This window comes from Paralichthys olivaceus, chromosome 3 (assembly GCF_024713975.1).
Source record: "Paralichthys olivaceus isolate ysfri-2021 chromosome 3, ASM2471397v2, whole genome shotgun sequence".
In the NCBI taxonomy this organism is placed as follows: domain Eukaryota; kingdom Metazoa; phylum Chordata; class Actinopteri; order Pleuronectiformes; family Paralichthyidae; genus Paralichthys; species Paralichthys olivaceus.
The window spans coordinates 25,670,695-25,693,620 of record NC_091095.1 but is presented as its reverse complement, the minus strand read 5'-3'; the positions used below and the strand labels follow the sequence as shown (position 1 = coordinate 25,693,620).

Here is a 22,926-nt window from a genome sequence, read left to right as displayed (position 1 = left end):
TCAGACTTCGTTTCAACTCCTGCCAATTTGACATGAACCTTAGTTCTTTGCTAACTCACCAACATTAAAAACCTATTGTACTGTTTTATTACAGTACGTGAAGAATAGATAATAAATACTTGATCTGTGGCTAACATGCATCTGTCTCTTTAAGAAGCACTTGCTGCAGGTGTGAGGAAAAGCTGCAACATTCACAGGGTTGTTTCTCCCAAATCACAGATTCAAAATACTATCTGTATCTATGTTGTGCAGCACTAAAAGCATTCAAACGCATCTGTTTGATAGGCACAGTTCATGTTTCTCTGGATAATTCACAGACATTAACAGTTTTCTGCTTTGGGAAATCATTTCCAGCTGAATTCTGTGGATCGTGGAGCTACTGTTGAATATTGTTTGTTATGTTTCAGAGTTGTGAGCAGTAGAAACTAAACTGCAACCATCTCCACTGTATTGGGGTAGAGGGCCAAAAAACTAGGTAAAGAAATACGCTCACTAACCCAGACTGTAGTTCCACAAGTGGCCAAATCAACAAATAACATGTCTCAGAGGTAAATTTATTTTAAGAAAATGTTTCAGTAAAATCAGTGTATCTGTCTGATTGACAGGAGTCTAACCCTATCATAAATACATGTATGCTTACTGGTCCAACATCAGCTAGAGTCTTACAAACTTTTCATTTTAAGTATCAAGTGTCTTTGTTAATAATTTGTTTATTTCTAATTATTTATTCTGGCCTTTCAATGACTCACTCCTTATTTATTTAAATCCTTCTGTTATGCAGCCCCTCACTCAGGTAAACCCCTGGACCAGCTCGGCCTGCTTAAGAGGCAAGTGTCTTCTGATTGGTCTGGAAGCCTGCAGAGGGGTAGCAAGTAACTAGTAACTAAACTAAGTGACAGAATATAATTGATTGGAAAGGAAAACTTCTCAAATCAAGATCTCAAATCCTATAGTGTAAGATTTTAATGGAATCTTCATCATAATCCATGTATACAAATGTTTCTATATATTTCTCTCTTAGTAGATGTACATGTTAGAAATGTAAGCAAAATACAAATACTGAATACAGACTGAAATAGTAAAATATCTCCTTCTAATACAAGAGCTAACCACGTTACCAAATGTGATGAGCTGACATCAGCAACAGTAGAAAAAATGGTGGAACCTAGTGTTCAGAGCATCGCCTGTGTAGGCTGCGTATGTTACCTGTAGGAAGCGGATGAGGTAGCAGAGCACCAGTTTGTTGATGTGTGGCAGACCCAGCACCACATTGATTGCTGCCTCTGGGTTGTCATAGTGACTGATACACTCGTCATAAAACTCGTGAGGGATCAGTGGCTCCTCCAGCTCCCTGTACCAAAGCTTCAGCAGGGATGCTGGGGACACACAGAAGGACACACAGACAGGGTCAGAGCACAGTCACATGAAGCCATCTGACCCGTTACTGCAGGTGAACCATCTGGTCTAAGTGTGTGTGTGTGTGTGTGTGTGTGTGTGTGTGTGTGTGTGTGTGTGTGTGTGTGTGTGTGTGTGTGTGTTTTAACCTGGGATGTGTGGGTCTTCCAGTCCTGTGGGGATTTTCCACTGATCCACTTGCAGCTTGAGGGCATTGACTTCATCAATGTCACCTGGTACTCTGGAGGTCAAAGGTCATTATAGTTACATTTCTGTATTTCTTTATATGCAGGTTCCACACAGTTGTGATAACCCTGAGATCTCCAAAAACCTCTAAATAGCTCCACAGTGGAGGAGCAGAATGCTATTGGGAAGCTGATGTATTTCTTTGACTATGCTCAATATTCAATATTTTAGAGTGGCCATAATAACTGCTGGTCGTGATGAACCTGCATTTCCCTTCAGCTTCACATAGCTCCACAGTGACTTTCAGTGTGCTGTGTATCTCAGCCTTCTCAAAGTACTGATATCAGCTACAGCAGGCCACAGCTGGAAAAAGCTGCTGTTCTCTAACAGCAAACAGACCAGAGGCAGCAAAAAGCCAGAATGACCTCCCTGCTCTTGCAGTCAAATTGTAGTTTACTTCCATCTCTGTCCAAACTAGGGATGAACGGTTTCTTGTGTCATGGTATACCGTGTCAAAAGTCTAAAGATAGTTAGTATTACTGTTTCAATCTTTAATAACCTTTATTACTGTGGTGATTTGGTTGATGCTGTTCAGGAGGAGAGCTAATAGTGCTCTGGCCATACCAAGCAAGTGTTTGCATTCACCTTGTTAATTAGTGCTGTTATTTTGTCCTGACTATCAAGCTTTTAGGTTCAATATCTGCCCTAACAAGTTGTTGACCTGTCTGCTTCAGCTTCTCTGTGTGTTTGTGTGAACATTTTCAGTGATAATTTTGGTCACCATAATCATGATGCAGTTTGTGAAATGGTTTTATCTCTAGTCCAATATATATAAATTTAAAAACACCACACCAAAGTTATCATTAACAGCAAGTCAATCCCTCACAAGGTTCCTCATATATCATTGCAGTTCCTTTCCCTAACCCCTCTCACCTGAAGATGCCTTCTGTCTGGTCCCCATTAAGACCCAGAACCTCCTCAGAGAGGCGAGTCTGCACCCAAGGCAGCTGGCTGTCTGGATACCGCTCCTTCTGCAGGGCCATCACCTCCTCCAGCGAGGAACTAAACATGGAGGGACTGAAGATGGCATTTCTGGCATGCATGATCTCCTCTAGACAGGGCTTTTGCAGGCCCTGAGAACAGACACACGCACACACACGCACACACACACGCACACACACACACACTGGAGTTAATGTTCATACAGTAGGCTGATGAAGGGCAGCTTGAGGACTTGAAGAATGTGAGTGACACAGCAGTGGGAGGAGGGACAGTCAGTTCATCCACAGGACATTCAGCTCATTAATGTCCTGTTAGCAGATTAACACCAGTCAAACCCTGGAGTCCTAAAAGTGACAAACGATACTGTTAGCGACCTGCTGAGACTCTGGCACTACACGGGACGGTACGCTGCTGTCTGCCAACACACTCACCAAACACACATGTGACATGAAATACCAAAACCATGGGTATTAATCTGCTGCTATATCAGCTTCTACTACTCGAGTTTCAGGCATTTCACCAGGCTGCATGTGTTCCCATTCAGGCACAAGAGCATTAATGAATAGTGAACACACAGTTGTCTTTCTAGTTCTTTGAAAGGAGCTGGTTGTCACAGGCTGGTGAACATTGTGCTTTCACACAAAAATGGGAAAGGCAGATCTTTGAGGTTTGACATGTGCAGCCATGTTTGCTGCATCCTAAAGAGCATAATGAGTTTGCATAAAAGTTTCTGCAGAGCTTGGTCACATGCTGGTAAATCAAGTCTTACTCTATAGTTTATGGATTTGAACTGAGATATTCTCCTCCATAACCATCTGACACTGTGCTCAATAGACACTGTGGTAGTGACTTGATTTCTCTATTGCTCTCATTCCTCTCATTTCATCATGTCATCAACACGAAACCCAACAACACCATCAAAGATCTGGGTTGTGACTCAAAATAAGATTGCCAGTTCACATGGTTGTGAATATTATAGAGACTGAGGACAGTCTAACATGTGCATACAGTATAGTGCCTATCCTCATCCATGCAGATGTTAATAATAACTAGGGTTGCAAAATTCCAGGAATTTTCCAAGTTGGAAACTTTCTATGGGAATTAACGGGAATAAATCTGAAATTTACAAAATTGGAGGTTGGCCCTCAACAGGGAACTTAAATATAGTTTAGCTAAAACAACCATATTAACTTCACGTACACACCTCAATCACATGCACACAGCACACTGCTTACTGCAGGGCTATTGAGGCCACACCCCCTACATGCACTGTGCATTCCTCCATTACATACATCTGATTTCAAGACTATTGAAGCCACACATTTGAGCCCTAGGACTATCTGAAGTCAAGTAAGTTTTGATAATATTATGGGGTAAATATATTTGATCTATAATAGTACTGATGTTTAACTTGGAAATATTAAATAAAAATAGGTGCTAAATGTAAGCTACTTTTCATTTCATTTAGGCTACTCAACATTCATGTATTTGTTGTTCATTAAAGAATTGTTCATACAAGAAATAAAACTAAAGTTCTACTCAAATAAATCTGTTGAAATGTCATGTTTTTTAATTGTATTATTTTGCATGGATGTCTGCTTATGACAAACAAAAATATTTACATTTATATTTGGATATGATCCAGTTTGTTTAAATTACCCCCAATTTACAGTTAATTCCCATAAATTCCCAATAATTCCCATAAATTCCCATAAATTCCCATAATTCTCATGGAAAGTTTCCAATTTGGAATATTTCCAAAATTCCCCACCTTAACTTCCCATGGAAAGTTTCCGGAAATTTACCGGAAATGTTCCGCTCTTTTGCAACCCTAATAATAACACATATATTTATATATTTGCATGTTTGGACATGACATCACACCCTCAACAATTAAAACCTATATCTGGAAATATGAGCCCAGGTTCCTTCTGTGGAAAAGTCTGTGGATATTCTGCATTTCTCAAACCATAAATAAGCTGATCTTACTGAGCCCATCTCAAATTGTTGTTCTGCTGCCAGAAACACTCATTAGGACACTAGGGGCACAAAACAGGTTCTGAAAGAAGCGTATACTATTTCCCACTCAAAAGTCTAAAAACGTCACCAGAGAATGGCGATGCAGACATGAGGTGGTGAATTTACTTTATCATAAACATTAAACCAGTGGTCTAATTTGTGCTTTTACAACATCACTGTTCCAAAAGAAAATTCAATTGTAAAATATATGTTAATTTAAATGGTAAATGTTTTGTATTTAAATAGCGCTTTTCTAGTGTTGTTGATGACCACGGGTGCTTTACAGTAAGCCAGTCACCTATTCACACACATTCATATAGTGCAGCACTTTTTTTTCTAATGAGGGGCAATTCAGAGTTCAGCATCTTGCCCAAGGACACTTCGGCATACAGATGTGGAAGATTGGTATCGGACTGCTGACCTACTGGTTGAATGATGACTGCTCTGCCTCTCAGCCACAGCCGCCCACAAGAACATTACACAAAGCTACCATAAATAAAAACACTTGCAGAACCGAGCAATTGGTATGATTGACTCTAGTTTTAATATGTTTTTCTGTGTAAATTCACTGCAGTGAGGATGACTGTGCTGTCTGCTGCACTAAAGACCAGTAAAAAATTAACAAACTTTATTCAACTTCAAACTTCCATTTTCAGGTGGGACATCCTCTGCTCTTAACCCTGAACAAGAGTAAGACCCTTACTCCCTTTTAACACGGGTGGGAAAATGTAGAAACCTCAGAGAGAGCCACTTGTGATGGATCCCTCTCTTTTAGGATGGACAGAAGTGCAATAGATGTTGCGTGTAGTGGAAGTACACACCAACAAAATAACAATATTTACAACACTGATTAGAAGAAACAGTTTTAAACATAATGGAAAGGTATGTGTATGTTTTATCAATCTGATTATTTTGTGTATAACATTTTCTGGTTATGTGCAAATGTATATTTTTTAGAATGAATCCTTTGCAGTGTTATATAAACAGATGGGGATTAATTCACTGGTGAAAATAGTCTCTACTTCTAAACTGTTTGACTTACTGTACATTTGCAGAAAATTACATTCAGAAAATCAAATGAGATTTGTTTTCAAATGAACCTGTATATTTGTGAGGTGTTTGTTTTCTTTATAGATTTACATCTTTAATAGTTGAGCTTGATGCTAAGAGCCACAAACTACTTAGACAAGTCAGAAGGTCCAAAGAGGCACACACAATAAGAAAACCCCAAAAAATCCCCGGACATATTTTGTGGGAAGGTGAATCCAGTTTGACAACATAAAGATAGACAAAGCTTCTTACCTTCTTGGCTCCAGTCAGTGCAGCTTTAGTCAGTTTCCTGTAACAGTATTTAGCGTAGCTGCTGATGGCCACTCCTGGAGAAACAGATGATAGAAGACATATTTACAACATTGGGAGATTTCCAGTGTTGTATATACTTTTTTGAGCTGAAACTATTTTATTTAGCTCAGGAGCGTGGAATAAGAGGGACAGGGTCAGAGACATATTAAAAGCTTCAGAGGAGTGGAGGCCACAAGGATTTAATTTTCATGATGCCAGATTATAAAGTAATCCAGATTTATTCCATTAGAACAGTCAGATTTGCAGGATATTCTAAAACAAAGTACACTACAAAGTAGCTTTACTGATAAATTACCATGGAAACAAAAACCTTACTAGCACCAGTTTATTATCATCTACCCCTTTACGAAACAGAAAAAGGTTCAATATTAAATTTAAAAAAGACACACTGTAAGAGAAAAATCACTTATATATATATATATATATATATATATACTTATACAAAATACACAATGATAGTCTGCTTGTATTTTATCATGCCAATTTTCATAACATGAAATACAATGTGTTATTAGGAAATATATGCTTAACGCTCCCTCAATGTCTGTCAAGGGCAACCTGACAGGCATTTGTCCTACATGTGCACTGACTGAGTCACCTATGGGGGGCAGCAGAGTACAAGTACATCTGTATTCTGACATTTAAAAGCAGAAGAGAAACAGGAACAACTCTGAAATAGTCTTAAGAGTGTTTTTATTATTATACTGCCAATGCTGATGTCTCCTATTGCGCCTCCTGCTGACATGTTGGGCTTCAACGCAGAGCTTTCTACAGCAGCTCCAATTTACACTGGATCTAGGTTTAAAGATTATTGATTCTCTGTTTAGAATAAGATTATCAGTTTCACTCTTATCTATTTCATATTGGACTTTCCCAAAACCTGTAATAAGTGCACTTCAGATCAATGTTCTCCACATTTACAAAACCCTTTCCCTTAGAAACAATTTCAAAATGAATGCAGAATCTGTGGAAATGCATTAGTGAACCTCTGGTGTGACAACTTCAGTTAAATAAGTGGTGTCTAGTTGTTAAAATGTAGTTTTGATCAGAAAATACACTCTAGTGAGAGTTTTCACTTAAAAAAACTAATATCAAACATGTAGAGCAGCTCGTATAAGATTAGGTCAATTCTGCCAATTGTCTCAATATTTAACCACACCCCTCATTTCCTCACCTTAAACAATTAGGCCTAAGCTCTCATGGGACAATAGAGGAGACAGGTGTCTTTGTGCACTAACTATCCATCCAAATGTTTGTGTGGAATATACCTTGCAGCAAACACAATTTTTAGGAGGAAGGCTTAACAATGCTGATGACTTTGTTGGCTCGTGAGACTAAAAATGTATCATTTGTCCCGATGGTTGCGTGAAGTGAAGTCTATAGCGCAAATCAATTCTCTCAGGAGCAATTTGGGTCTGATGATTCAAGTTTAGAGATTCAACCAAATCACTAGCTCATCCCAGGAGACATTCTGTTTAGGAATCAACATCTGGGAAAAATAAGCTTTAGGAAAAATTTTGAGAATTGAGAAGAAGAGATTGTTGCTCTCTCACCCTTGGTGTCGTTGAGTGGGTCCATGTGCCGGTAGATGTAGCCCTCCAGGTAGTTGTGGAAGCGGGGCGTGGGAGGGAAAAAGGCCAGAGAGATGGCCATCAGCTCCCAGCCTCGTTCCAGGCTATCATAGCGGAAGTTCTCTGTGGTTTGACGACAAAGCTGGATGTAAAGCTCATCACGCAGGCCCTGGTTACTCCACCCACGCACCACCACCTGATATAGAAGGGCAGAGAGAGTCATAGAGCCAGTGAGTTAAGAGATGTAGCTTTCCCTCATCTGTTGATAACTGTCTCTTCATACATGAAAAATCCCAACTTTCGTTATTGACTCCAACTTTGAATATTTAGGAAACAGTAACCACAGTGATTATGTGATGAAATTGCTTCAAATCCGCTAATGTGCTGCTTTGACTGTGAAGGCATGTGTAGATATTGTCTCACCTTTCACTTATTCTTGGTAGTTCATTTTGATCATCATGTCACATATTTGGCATAAACACTTGTTTTATGTGTCTTTTCAAATTCTCATGTTTTATTCTTTAGATTTACTTTTATGTGGTGCTGTCTTCTTATTGCTTTTATTTGTGTGAATGCTTTTTTTGGTTGCCTGCATGTATCTTGCACTGTCTGTAAAAGTTTTTAAGTTACTGTTTTTTAAAGGTACTGTATAAACAAAAGAATTATTATTATTATATTTCATAAATGTTTATATTGATATTATGATTTAATGTCAAACATAACCAAATACATCTCCTTTATCATTAACTTTCAGGCCAGTGTTGTTGCATATGTTTGTGCTTGCAGTCAGCCACCAGTTATTCTGTAAGCATCTTTTCATTTTAAAAGATACAGACTTCCTACCACCACTTCTAGTGGTGAAGTTGCAGATTTCAACCAACTGCATACCCCTCCCCTCATTCCCCCCCTTGAGGAGACATAAAAATACTTGTGTTCCTCTCTACAGCCAGTGTTTGGTTTGACGCAGTTATAAAAGTCTTGTTCTAAGGTAACTTAAAAAGAGGGATTCTTAGTTTATTTAACATTATTAGTATTTAAATTCCATTTCTGTTGCTAGAGCCTCCTAAACCCTACATAATGAACATTAACCATTTCGGTCTTATAGCTGAGCAACAGTCACTGGCTTATTACCACATCCCTGGTGGAACCTACCAATGGGAGTATCGTTAAAAATTGTATAATATATAATAAAATGTCATTATAGTGTTAGAGAACGTTGTGCGTGGGTGTGTCTACATAGATGCTCAAAAAAATACAAATTAGTGAGCTTCAGTGTCCCTGTGCCTCCATCAGTCCATAGTGGCACACCTCCACATCTAACTTCGTTAACCTTTAGAAATCACCCTGTGAATTGCACTGACTTGCATTAACAACTGCTTAGTGACTGGGATTTGTAAGTCATTTTTTGTGACACAATTTTTGCTTTTTGTATGCATATTGCACATGCACAACTTTTGGAGTGGCTGCGCTTCACAGTTTTATAAATGAGGCCCCTGCTGTTTTAAAAGCTTCCTCTCAAAGTCACACCGTGAACAAGGACACACGACTTCACAGTGTGAAGCCTCACTTCACACTTCAGCAGTGCTGAAAAGAGGAAGTACCATCAAGTCATCTTGTTGTAGTTTGTAATATGCAGCCAATGCATAACACATCTTTACTTCATCAAGGTGTTTCTACTATCTAGGTCTGGAGTCCTAGTGTTACACTGCTGTGCATGGCTAAATGGATTTGAGGAGGGGATACCTGCAGGTTTACACTGTGAGCACTGACTCAGGCTGTCCACTCACCTCCAGAGCCACAGAGAGGGGGTCAACCTTTGAGCGACGGTCCCCCATGTAGGTTTGGATGAGCTTAAAAATGTCCACTGCCTCCTTCTTAACTGTGCGATCTGAGGTCACAATCATTGGCTTCTTGATGGGCTCACTGCTCCAGGCCAGCATATTGGCAATGGAAACTTTTCTTCTAAACAGACCCTGAGAAAACAAGCATGGGAAGGAAAGAAAGAGAGAGAGTTAGCAACATGGAGAGATACTGATTAAAGATGCTTACATGATTGTCTTTTATTTGCTTAAAATGTAGACAAACTGCATCTTCTCATTCTTCAGGGCCTGAACATGAAGAAACGTTTGAATAGTATTCATAGTTGAATACAAAGTGTCTCAGTGAGATGTTGAGCTACCAGAACATCTTCAGTGCCCCATAGCAGAGACCCTTCCTCAGGATAGTTTTTAATTAATTAATTAATATAACCTTATTATTTCATTTATCGACCAAACAAAACAATTTGAATGCAAACACAAAATTTCAAATCTTGAATGAAAAGGAGCAGAAATAAGAACAATTGTATATACCTGCCCCTCTTTCACAAGACATTTATCAACAAAGCAAATAATTCAATAAAATAAAAAATGTAAAAAGCTGCAGGCCAGCACAGCCCCTCACATCCCTCTATTAGTTCCTAAGTTACAATCCATTTTAGACCATTCAAAGAAGCTTATAAAAATGATTTACCTGTCACAACAAAACAGAACAAAAAAATGTTTCCTAAACATATTGGCTTTAATTTTTTACAGAATGTTTGTTTTAGATTCTTTGGTTTCTTTGTTGAGATTGTTCTGTGATCCCGTTCACTGTAATGCAACGTTCCACCAATTTGGTTCCAAATAACATTTTTTAAAGATCTCTGTTCCATCATAGGATAGAGGTGATCATTCAGAACAACTGTGTGTTGATTTGCAGTGGAATAATTCTGAAGTAGCTCCTGAGCATTACCACAGGCAAAGCAAACAGCCCATTCCAAACAGGCAGGTTTACAATGTGCAATGTGCTAGTTAGAATGGAATGAATCTTTATTGTCCACCAAGGTGGAAATTTGTATTTTGGCTCAGAGGCTCGCACACCATCTTGCCTACCCCCACATAAAAACATAAAGCCTGGGGACAAACTGGGTACATGTGCAGTGCATCGCTAATCTGGTTTGGCTAATACTATTTGTAATATAATAATATATAATATGATATATAATTTTTATATTAAAATAAATAAGGAATGAAATTCAAATGGAATTTAAGAGGAATATTGAAAGCCCTACTGTACACCAAAAACACATTCAACCACTAGTACAGATTACAGTGAAGAATTGCTCGTGTTAAGTTTCTCACTTGTTTATTTTTCCTTACATTTTTCACATGCCTGTCTTTTCTCCTGTTTGATCAAAATGTCAGTACAAATCTGTACTTGTTTGCTGCTGAAGCTTTTGAGCACATTTCCTGGCATTAACAGACAGAGTGGACTTTGAAATATGAAAAAGGATAAAGCTTAACTCTTTCAGTAGCTAATTCAGCTGATCAGAGTTTCTCACTAACAGTGTTAGCCCACAAAAGACATTAACAGTGACTCGTTATAATTGGACAAGTGTTTTTTTTAATGTCTGTCATGAAAAAGTAAATTTTTACAGCGTGTGTGTGTGTGTATGTGCATGTGCGTGTGTGTGTGAGTGACATATGAGCTGAAACTGATATGCATAGTAAAGTAAGAAATATGGTCGTGACATCACTGATGGACAAAGAGACAGGTAAATTGTCATCTACATGATGTCATACACACATATCACAGTCAGACACACACATTCCCCTCAGTACCTGTGTGTGTTTGTTGAAGTGCTTAGATGCCCAGTTCTCGATGTCAGTCTCAGAGGAGGGCTTCCTCAGGGTAAATTCTGGGAAGATGCCGCAGCTGGCACTCGGCATCATATTCCTGGCATTTCGACTGGCCTCAAACTGGGCACAGGCTCCGAGGTCCTCCGACTGACAGGTGAGCAAACAGAGAGAGGAAGAAAGATGGAGAGGGAGAGCAAAGAGCTGAACATTTCTTCAGCACTGAGAGAGAGCTGCCCAGGATTATACTGACGTGCTAATACGCCACAAGGTCATTTCAGTGCAACAAAGAGTTCATTTGTTCCTCAGTGTCTGACTGAGTAAACAAGCAAAAGTAACAGGATCAACAAAATATATTGACAAAGAAACAGTTATTCAAAGCAAGACGTGAACATCATGGTTACAAGAATCTTTGATAATTATTAGCTGCATGGCTAGATTGAGAGGTTAACATAGTAGAATCACACTATCCTTTATTTTAAAGAGATAGTTCACTGAAAAATTTAAATATACTCATTATCTACTCACCACTGTCCCGATGGAGGGGTGGGTGCAGCGTCTGAGTCCACAAAACACTTAAGCAGTTTCAGGGGTGAGCAGCCAAGGTGACCCCTTCTTTAGACGTAATAAAACATAACGTGCCTCCATACTGCTCGTGTGCCGTCATCCAAGTGCCCGTAAGCCCCGACATTCATATTAAATTCAAAACAGCATCATTTACTTTAATTGTATTGGATTTGGCTGCAACACTGTTCTGTGGACTCAAACACTTCTCCCACCCCTCCATTGGCATATTGGTGAGTGGATAATGAGTGAATTTTATTTTGGATATTGCTAACCTTCACCGATGTGAACAGAATGATGGTGGTTAACTATAACACAATGTGCAATAATCACATTTATTCAGTGACTGTCACAAAAGCAGCATGAAGCATACACAGCTTTCTGCTGTGTGTGTGGCTGATCAGCTGCTTTCATTGCCTAACGGATATTGATCATTATAAATACTATTTATCAAATCTGTATTAGTTATAATAATTACACTGTCACTCATCAAAGTAACTGCTGAGGTCTAACAACATGAAGACATCAACACAACAAAGTCCTATAAGAGTTACGAGCAGTCTTATGATCAGTTTGGCTGTAAACTGAAATGACAACTAGTGATAAAAACAAGTTGTAAGCAACTGGAATTATCCTTCATATTGACTCTGACCATGAGTAGTACCTGTGATGGGTGGAGATAAGGCTCAGGAGAGGCCAGGTTGGTCTGGACAGAGAGGCTTTTCTCCAGCAGGGCCTGGGGGAAGCCTAGCCGGTCAAAGGTGCTGCGTTTCCAGTGGTGGCTGTCACTCTGTGCTAGTGCCTCATCCTCGCTGAATGCCCTCACCACTGGCCCCGGTAATGGCATAGGAACCGCCCCATCGCTCTCATAACCATCTTTGGAGCTACCACCTTGGGCAACCCCACCTCCCTGGCCTGAGTCCCAACTGCTTCTCTGTTTCATCACCTGCTGGGCCTCCCATGCAAGCCTTGCCTGGGCTAGCATCGCTTCAGATGCTGTGCCTGTTAGCTCCCCCTCTGGGCCCCCACAGTATGCCAACTCCTGAGGGAGGGATGGCTTTCGACTCTTGCGTTTGCGGTTTCCTGCTGGAGAGAAAGCCCCAGGACCACCTGTGGAGGAAGAGGATAGGGAGTGGGTCTGGCCGGTCGTCCAGGATATGGAGTCCTCATAAAGCAACCTCTGACCTCCCTCTCCACCCTCCCCACTGTAATCCAGCAGTAGGCGGGGGTCCCTGATCAGAGACTGGCTGTGCTGCAGAGTATAGGACCCCCCATATGAGCCACCATAGCCCCCAGTAGTGCCATAACGGAGCAGGCGGTCAGCAGTCTTGAAGCGAGGACTGGAAGATGACTGCTCCACGTAGACCAGCTGTTTAACATACTCCTTCCCCACAGGACTGTACTCCAGACTTTGGGTCTTTTCTGGACACTTTTGCCTGGTCAGAACCAGCTGGCCATAGGGCGACTGGCCCTGTTTGGGGGAGTGATAGAGGGGGGCTGAAGACTTGCGAGCTGGTGACTTGCCAGTACCATAGAAGGAAGAGGAGTCAGAGAGCTGCATGTCAGTGGGTGGCTCCTCGTAGATAGGAGGGGGCTGGTACTCCGATGGCGGCTCCTCATACAATGGGGGTTCATAGGCATAGCGAGGCGAGGGAGGCTGGGAATCAGCTGAGGAGCGGCGGTGGGTGCCGGTTCCGCCAAGCTCAGCACGCTTCAAGAAGGGAGACTGACGGCGATCAGCATAGAGAACAGGGGAGCCATCAGGCTCTGAGGGTGGGTTTCCTCCAGAGGAGCGCCGTGTTCGTGAGGTGGTGCCCCCTCCAGAAGGAGCGCAAGGGGTGGGGGGGTCACAGGGGGAGTAACCATTTCCTTGGTGGGCCAAAAAACTGGGCTCTCTGTCTGTCACCTTGATCAGCATTCGCTCCTTCGTACCAGTGTTCCACCTGAAGGGAGAAGTCCTAGAGAGGAGAGGAGATTTTATTAAAGTAAGAAGCTCTTTGAAGCCCAGTGTGCTCTTCATGTTTCTGACATGTTTTCCACATGTCTGCTACATGTGCCCTTCATGTTACCTACATATGTCACAAACCAACGGGAACTGTTGGGTTTCTCTATATTTAATATGATTTTAAGGTACTGACATTCTTTGTTAAGTGCCTTGAGATAATGTATATTATGATTTGGCGCTATAGAAATAAAATTGAATTGAATAGCCTTGGTACAAAATGTATTCATATCTGTGGCCTAATTTTATCATCTATACATTCATAAAATCTTCTGTTTCTCAACATGTTACCAAATCCCACAATATAAATACAAATTCATTGATGCAGTGTACAAAAAGTTCACCTGGCCTGCTAACTAGACATAGGTGGCTGTGGTTCGGGAGGTAGAAATTGACCACTAACCAGAAGGTCGGTGGATCGATCCTCAGCACCTCTATAATATATGATATTAGAGCATAATCATTCAAGTACACCCTTTCAATGACCTGAAGAAAAGTTCAGTCTGATATTTGATTTAGAATTAAAAATATAATATCCTAAATAAAATAAACCACACACACAACCAACACAATAAATAAATGGACGCTCTGGCTCTGTTAAGAAAAATTGCTGATCGCTGATCATTGCGTGTGAGTGAGGGCGGGGCTCCGGGCCTGTATCTGTGTCTGTATAGCCTCCACCTCCACACACACAAAATTTGTATCCCACTCCTGGTATTTATTTTATAGCCTATACAATGATGGTTTTAACAAAAAACTGAGGGCATATTATAACTTTGTCGCACTGTCTCAAAATAGTCACAAAATGCAACTAAATGGTCACAGTCTGGAGCCCTGTAATTAGCTAGCTCTGGCCAGTCCCATGTAGTGCTACCAATACCAACCGATTCTGAGTTGTGATAGCATCCAGTCTGCATGATAGTGGTTATGTCCAGTCTGATAAAGAAAACAGAATAGTGTAACTTCTTGTTAAAGAGTCAAAGAGTCCATGAATGGAACTGTAAACACAACAATTGCTGAGGCTCTTGGCAAGTGACCTATATCACCACTTCTTTTTAGGATTTGCCAACTCTAAAATTTAGCTGGGAGTCACCAATGTAGTGGTCAGTAAAATCTGCAGATTAGAAATGTCTTATCACAGCAGCAGGACTTGAAGGGAAAACACATGAGAAACAGCAGCATGAGTCATGCTTACTGTTTTAAAACGTGGAACATGCTTCAATTAGCAACAATCACTTAAAATTTTATGCAACATTGTGGTTCTATGTAACCTTTGCAAACTGGAAATGACACCAAGATCCCTCAGGATTATTTACTGCTGCTTTTATGGTGATATTATTCACCTATTCACCTTTTTTACATTTTCTGTTCATTGTTTCATGTTTTCTTGAAGATTGAAGTTGTTTCTATGAGAGTTTCTCAAGAAAGTTGCAACCAGCAGCACAACAGGCTGAGCAAAAGGTCCATTAGCATTGTGCTAGCTTCATCTAATGTAGAGATACCAGCACAGTTAATATCTACCAAACAGGAGCTTCTGGTAATAACAGACCTTTACTCAGTTCACATTCACTTGGTCATCCCTCTCAGTGAGTGGGCCCTCACATTCTCCTTGTTTGTCAGACAACAAGAAGAAGGAGGGAGGGCAGAGTGGGATGAAGAACAAGAAGTGAACCCGGCCAGAGGGAGGGAAGTGTGAAATCGATTGCATCACTGGCCACCCTCCATTTCCAAATACTTCCACACACCGATCCCCAGGGCCACTGTCAAGGGTGGGAGTGGGAGTGTTTGTATACTTGTGAATATTAATATGCATGTGTGTAAGAGAGAGGAGAAACAAAGAGAGCAGGATTTACCATCACAGGCTGTGCTGGCTTCTATCACAACATGCTCCAGACTCCAGCTCTAATCCACTTTCTCTCCATTCCTCCTCCAGCCTCTGTCCTCTCTTCTCTTTGCTTCTCTTTGTACATCATGTGTCTATCACTTTCTTTTTTCTATCTGCCGACCTTCGCTCTCGATCATTTGACCTTCAAATCAATTTACCCATTCCAATCTGTCGCATTCTCTGCAGCATCAACCTGCAGAGCTCCTCCTCATTTTTCTTCAACGACAAACACAGAGAGGACATCAAGTTTACCAATGAGGCTTACAAAAAGCAGTCCAGAATAATAAATAAATGAAAATTAAATCATCATATATTTCCATACAAAGTAAAATTGGTTAAAAAAAAACGTTTGGACTTATTAGTATTAATTTATTATATTATATTAATATTAGGTTTCTACACCAGATCCAAAACTTAATTCCAATACAAGAAGTTGATGTACGAAGTTAATTTGTACAAAATTTGCAGTCGGCAATATTGTCCATCTCTTTAATTCTTATTTGCACAGAAAGTTGTTTTTTAAACAAACATAAAAACCTATAACAAAAGAAAAATACATTTTTGATGTGTTCTTTTGTTTACAGTGACACTGGAATTATTCATGTCATGCTCATTCACCTTTATTTGACAGCTTTTGTTTATTCAGCAACCTCTGCTTGTAGTGATGACTCATTCATTGTTTGCCTGCAGGGATTTTATTGCAACATCCATTATCAGCTTGCTCAAAGATCTAGGAATCCACAGACAAGTCCTGTACCAGACCACACAAGAAACATCACAGACTGCAGAATGCTGCAGCCAATGGCTCTAAAACAGGAGGAATGAACCAAGCTGGCCCTGAAGATGTTAGGGACACACACCCAGGTCCTTGTTTGGAATATAGCGCAAGAGAGTGAATATCCCTTGTACGATTGAAGGTCTCCTCTCTTTCCAACCACCACCACTCAGGGATGTTAGAGACATATCTTCAGTTGTGTTCCTCAACGTCAACAGGTGTTTCAGCCACACTCTTCTTAGGTAGGCCCACCACAGGCTAAACAGACCTGGGTGTATGTCCGTGACATCTGATCTGATCAACCTGTGGTGGGCCTGCCTTAGAAGAGGGTGTCAACACCAGAAACCAAACAACACAACAGACTACAGTGACCAATCACCATATGTCTACACTCAGTAACTCACTTGGGGTTGTTGTGATTTGGCTGCTAGAAAAGATCTTGTCCTCATGAATAATCTGAAGGATACATCAAACAAAATCCAAGATTCACAGCACATATATGTGTTCATATATCATAGTTTTATCTAAATGGTCAGAAATGGTCTGCTTCCACCATTAGTGACACACAACTGTTCAAACCGGTGTAGAAATAAAACCAAAATAACTCAATGTCCAGACATAACAGAGCAGCATAGCAACATTCATTTGGTACTTTAGAGACATAGTAAAATGGTATTTATATAGCACTTCTCTAGTCTTGATGCCCACTCAAAGTGCTTTACAGTACAGTGCCAGTCACCCATTCACAGTCAGTCACACACACACACACACACACACACACACACACACACACACACACACACACACACACCTATTAGCATCACTTTTTACTATGAGGGGTTCAGCATCATACCAGGGACACTTGCAGATGGGGATTGAGCTGCCAACCTTCTGGTTGAAGCAGGACTGCTCTACCTCTCAGCCACAGCCACTCGTAGTCTACTTCATGGAATTATCAATACCCTTAGAATACTGTTGACAAAGTGAGTGAGAGGAGGAGGCTGTGGTATGCAGAGGTGGCAGAACAACGTGGCCGGAAAGCAAGCGCCACAGCTGCCCACATAGTGAATACTTAATCTCTTGGTCACAACACTAAAACGTCTCATGTATCATCAAATCCTAGAACTGTACAACAAAGCAAATTAAACACACACAGGATATATTTTTTGTTATCTTTGATATCTGGATTCAATGAACCTAACATTGATCATCCTGGATAACCTGTACTGAAGAGCTGGGCTCAGTTAACTCTGGGTTTTACTGTCCTACTACGATGAGCTGGTCATGTTGAAAAGTCTCTCAACAAATCCTATCGTCATAATAATGAAAACATGATAGACTAATCCCCTCAGGTAAAAGATTGTATTTATATAGCGCTTTTCTAGTCTTGATGACCACTCAAAGCACTTTACACTACAGTTTTCCATTCACCCATTCACACACACATTCATACATTTTGTTGTTCTATTGGGCAACCTCTCAGCCACAGCCACCCCTGAGGTAAGTTCAGTTAGTGACAGACAAAAATCAATACAAGGTGAAATGTGAATCCTCAGTTATTTTGGTTGTAAATATTTATTACAGTACAGGCTGAGGATGTACTGTAAAGAAGCACATGAATTTTGTAAAATGTCTCACTGAGTGAATTGTGGGATCACTTTATTATTAACATTAGGTAGCTATTTAAATGCTAATGCAAGCCCTCATGACTCAACAAACTTTTAATGACAACCTCCCAGAGGATCTATCCTCCTGTCCTCTTCTATCTTCTAGACGAGGTATCAATATACGTATTAATATACAAAGCTACAATATACAAAAAGGCCATCTCTAGCCAGTTTTTCTGCTCAAGGCTACTATAGAAACATGGCAATTCAACAAGGTGATGGAAGCGAAACCCAATCATTATGTAAGTATATAATCCAACATTAAAAAAAACACTACGGTCTTTATATAAGGTGGTTCACAGTCATTATTAAACAGCTATGAGAATTATATCCCACTTAAGCAATTCTGCTTCTTTAACTACATGACACATAACTTTGAGCAGACCTGTGATGGCTAAGAGGTCATCACTGGTGTTACATAATAAAGCTTCACAGAGACAGAAGTGTATATGCACTGTAATAAACTCTGTTTATTTCATTTACTGAGACACTGTCATCTGCAGTCTTTTTCAATGGGCTGTTTGAGGGTTAAGACTTGGTTTTAGGGTTAAGGTTAGAATTGGGTTTAGGTTAAATTAAGGGTTAGGGTTAGGCATTTAGAGTGGATGGTTAAAGGATAGTTCAAAAATCAAAATTAACTCATTGTCTACTCACCACTATGTGGTGGGTGAAGTGTTTGAGTCAGCAGAACACTTTAGGAGTCTCAGCGGTAAACAGCGTTGTAACGCCTATTTGAACGCAGCAAAGTGGTGAGAAGATAATGAGAGAATTTCATTTGTCAGTGAACTATCCCGATATAATAAGTGTGTGTGAGAGAGTGGGCGAGAGAGAGACACTGAGAGAGTTGGTGGACACTGTAGGTGATCCAATAAAGAGAGTGGGTGACAGAAGATCTCCCAACCATCTGGACTGACAGTCTGCAGCTGTGTCACCATACATCTCATCTGACACACACACACACACACACACACACACCTTTGAAGAAGTGAAGACCGGGCAAAATGTCTTCACTTTCCAAAAATCATCACTCTGTAGGGTCTATGCTTAAAATGGTCCTCACAAAGCAATAAGTACAGGAACACACACATACACACACAGCGTCAAAGATTCGAGGACAAAAGCAGCCTCAAGGCCAGGTTCCTGGACTACCATGAATAATTCCCTTTTACAATAAGAGATGGAGAGGGGGCAGGTAAAAGGTTTGTGCAGAAGGAGGAAGTGACAATGTCAATTTGTAATTCTTGAGTGTTTGGACTTGGAAAGGAAATTACAATTCAGCCTTATTCTCTGGAAGAAAAACGTATTAATTCAAGCATCTACAAAGAGTTTATAACAAAGACAATATTCTTTTAAGGTAAGATTTAGTAATATCAGGCATATCAGTAATGCCAGAGTCAATTTCCATCTAAAATGTAGCTGGCCAAGGACTAGGCCTGACCAAGGACAAAGGCATGCTCACTTTTGGAACTGGCAGGAAATAAACCACATGAACAGTGGGTCCACTCAGTGACAGACCATTCAAAGCAGCCCATTCACTTAAATTCACTTTCTCTCTCCACTATCTTTCTTGAAAAAAGTCAAAAAATATACTTGGAACTAGTCTGTGTAACAAAGAATTCACTCTGACTGCCCCTCAAGCATTTGAATGGCATCACATCCTTGACCAATGCAGAGAGGAGATTCAAAAAAGGCACAATAAAATAGAGATTAAAACAAATCATCTTCACAATAGAAACTACTACTACTGCTTCTGCTATCAGCTGCTCTACTGTTTCAGAGCAGCAGCAGTCCTAAAAATCTTTCTATTCACTGGCTGTCAATGATTTCATGTGACCTTGGCTGTGTGTGCTAATGTCTATGTATTTGTGTGAAAAATGTTTTTGCTCAATATTAAATGAAATCTGTGAATTAATTGTATGTTTCTGTGCTGTCTACATTCGGCACAGATAAATGAAGTGATTCTGATTCATACTATTTGTGAGAGAAATATAGATTGAGGATGGTAAGATGCAAAAAAGTTGCCATGATTAAAGGTGTTCACCAGATATAGTTTGAGAGGATGCATAATTTACACGTGGCACCTATTGCACTTCTGTCCATCCTGGGAGAGTGACCTCACATGTGAATCTCTCTGAGGTTTCTACGGGTTTTTTGGTAGTTTTTCCTTAGTTTTGTTGAGGTTTAAGGGCAGAAGATGTCACAGCTTGTTAGATAGATAGATAACTTTATTCATCCCCGAAGGGAAATTAAGTCAAAGGCCTATGAGACAAATTGTGATTTGTGAATATGGGCTATACAAATACAATTTGATCGATTGATAATTTAATCTAAAATCTTTGCATCAGTAAGATTCAATTAATTTATAAAAAGTTATTGTTAGAGACCCTTTGCCTTTATTATTGGCATAAGGTTTAAATGTGATTTGTCTGAGAACAACCAATAAAATAAAATAAAATAATATTATTTAACAAATGAAACTACGGCTGCATCAATTACTTAAGTTACTTGAATAACTTTATTGAAAAATTTAAATTCTTTGCATTAAAGCTTTGTTTAATTCTACTGCTCAGGATATAGTACTGCCTCAAGTTGTGTCAGTGTCTCACATTAATTATTTAAACTGCCCCAGTCCAATTCATCTCGACACAGTTTCATAATGATGAGGAATTGTTTTGCACTTCTCATAGTAACATATAAGATGTCTAACTCCGTATTTGTTGTCATTGTTTCATGAGTGTAGTGCATGTGTGTGGCTCATATAAGGAATTGTGTTTGGAGTAGCATGATTGTCAGCTTTGTGGACTGATTTAGTTGCTTGATGTCTGAATTGTGTTTGGTTGAGGTGTAAATAGTCGTCATGGGTGTTTAGCCGAGCTTCTAACAAGGTAGCATTTCCATACCGAATAAATTATTTCCCATATCTTATCTGTGTTTGTTATGTCCACTTGGTGGTCGGTGGGTTAAATTAATTTGGCAAATGTCACTTTTTATCAAATTACCATAATCGATAGAATACTGGATTACTAATATAATCAATAGCTGCAGCCCTTAGTGAAACCATATTGCATTGCCCAGCATCATATGTTAGCAACATAGTGAATCAAATCATGGCACATTATCAGTTGCTTTATATGTAAAATATATATTGTATTGTTGCATTATATCAAGGTTTATATCACAGTGACCTCAGTGATGGAAGTGCACATCCCTAGATGGCGACGGACATCCCTAATACAAACTACCAGAGATTATGTATCCTACTGTCCTCCTATCCCCTTTATTGCTCGCCCTTTCTGTCTGCCTCCCTCTTTCCATTTGTCCCTCCCTCACTCCTTTAATGGGATCCTCTGTGTGTGTGTGTGTGTGTGTGTGTGTGTGTGTGTGTGTGTGTGTGTGGAGGTTGAGCTGGGTAGAGGTCAATAGCTCCCATCTGTCAGAGAGGAAGCTGTGTGGTCTATGACAAACTGCCTGTCCTGCTTTCATTCACCGCTCTAGAGAGCATCTCCAGCCTTACTCTCAAGTTCATCTTGTCTTTCCAACAGCCTTTTCACAACAGCCTCCTGTTGGTTTGCCAGTGTAACACTTTTAATGTGAAATGTTTGGTTTACATCAGGGGTAACTTAACACAACTAATCAAAAAAAATGTCCAGCTGAACTACAATTCTTATAATTAACATATAGTTAAAATAAAACTTTTCAGTCGGAGTCAACAAAAACTAACCAAATAACAATAATCATTACAGTTAAGTATTTATCTTTACTTTTGGTCAAAGCAAATATCCTGACAGATTATCATTAAATTTTATTTGGATATTTGTGGTTGCCAAAGGGTTTGGCTTCTAATGGCTCTGGTGACCTCTGACCTTTTGTCTAGGCCAACACTTCACGCAAAATATGAAAATCTAATCGATAAATCCAATCAACTGAACACATTCATGCCCACCAGATGAATCCTCCCCATTCATCGTAAGAATATGACTCTCAAAATCATCAGCTAGTCAGCAGGTCACTGGGGTTGTTAGTAAAATGGCTGCATTAGTCTGACAACGGTGCATCACCATACTCATCGCTGTCCTACAGCCACTTACACATAGGGGCTGTAATTGTCTGCAAGAGCAGTGATTAGCTGTTGGTGATGAAGAACTGGATAGAACAGTTATGGCACTCTGTGTGTACTCAAACCATCAATGTGTGTGTGTGTGTGTGTGCGTGTCCTCCCACTGAAGTAGAGAATACATTTACAGGACACAGTGACCCCTAGCCAGACATATCCACCAATCACCGCAGACTGCAGCAGATTACAGCAAGCCAGCAAACCGAGACTAGTTAGACAGAGGGGAGGGGGGTGATGCTGAGGTTGATACAGAGACAAAGTGAGTGTAAAGAGAGGTGAGAGAGTGGTGAATGAGAAAGGCAAAAAGAGGGAAAGAAAAGGAGGCAAGTTAATGACACATAAAGAGATGGAGAGGACAGGTGAACTGTAAACTGGGTTTATATAATGTGGGATAATGTAACTTTATTTCATCACAGAGGACCATCAGACAAAATTTGAGGTTTACTCTATTTCTCCCTTTCACTCTCACCCTTGTACCTCCGCCACTCTGATTGTCTATTAACATTGTGCAGAACCTTTAACTATTTAGTTTTTATGATACAGCACATAGGTTGAAATGATCATCTATATTTACACTTCGACTACTACTGATCTAATGCACTGTGTAAATTACTTTGAAACAACATGATTTGGACTCACAACTTTGCGTTGAGTTCAGACTCAACAGGCAAAAAGACTAAAGAGCAACTTAGAGGTCCAGTGTGTGAGATCTATTGATGAAAATTGAA

At 40.0% G+C, this 22,926-nt stretch overlaps 1 protein-coding gene across 1 annotated transcript in view; it reads right to left on the bottom strand.

Annotated features, from left to right (window-relative positions):
• arhgap39 (Rho GTPase activating protein 39) overlaps positions 1 to 22,926 on the bottom strand; it is a 77,513-nt gene that overhangs the window by 5,013 nt on the left and 49,574 nt on the right. The window contains exons 3-10 of the mRNA XM_020080487.2: positions 12,420 to 13,713; positions 11,177 to 11,341; positions 9,323 to 9,508; positions 7,518 to 7,731; positions 5,905 to 5,978; positions 2,515 to 2,714; positions 1,545 to 1,636; positions 1,207 to 1,376 (exon numbers count right to left, since the gene is read on the bottom strand). Of these exons, the coding sequence (XP_019936046.1) occupies positions 1,207 to 1,376; positions 1,545 to 1,636; positions 2,515 to 2,714; positions 5,905 to 5,978; positions 7,518 to 7,731; positions 9,323 to 9,508; positions 11,177 to 11,341; positions 12,420 to 13,713 (2,395 nt within the window). The remainder of the gene's footprint in view (positions 1 to 1,206; positions 1,377 to 1,544; positions 1,637 to 2,514; positions 2,715 to 5,904; positions 5,979 to 7,517; positions 7,732 to 9,322; positions 9,509 to 11,176; positions 11,342 to 12,419; positions 13,714 to 22,926) is intronic.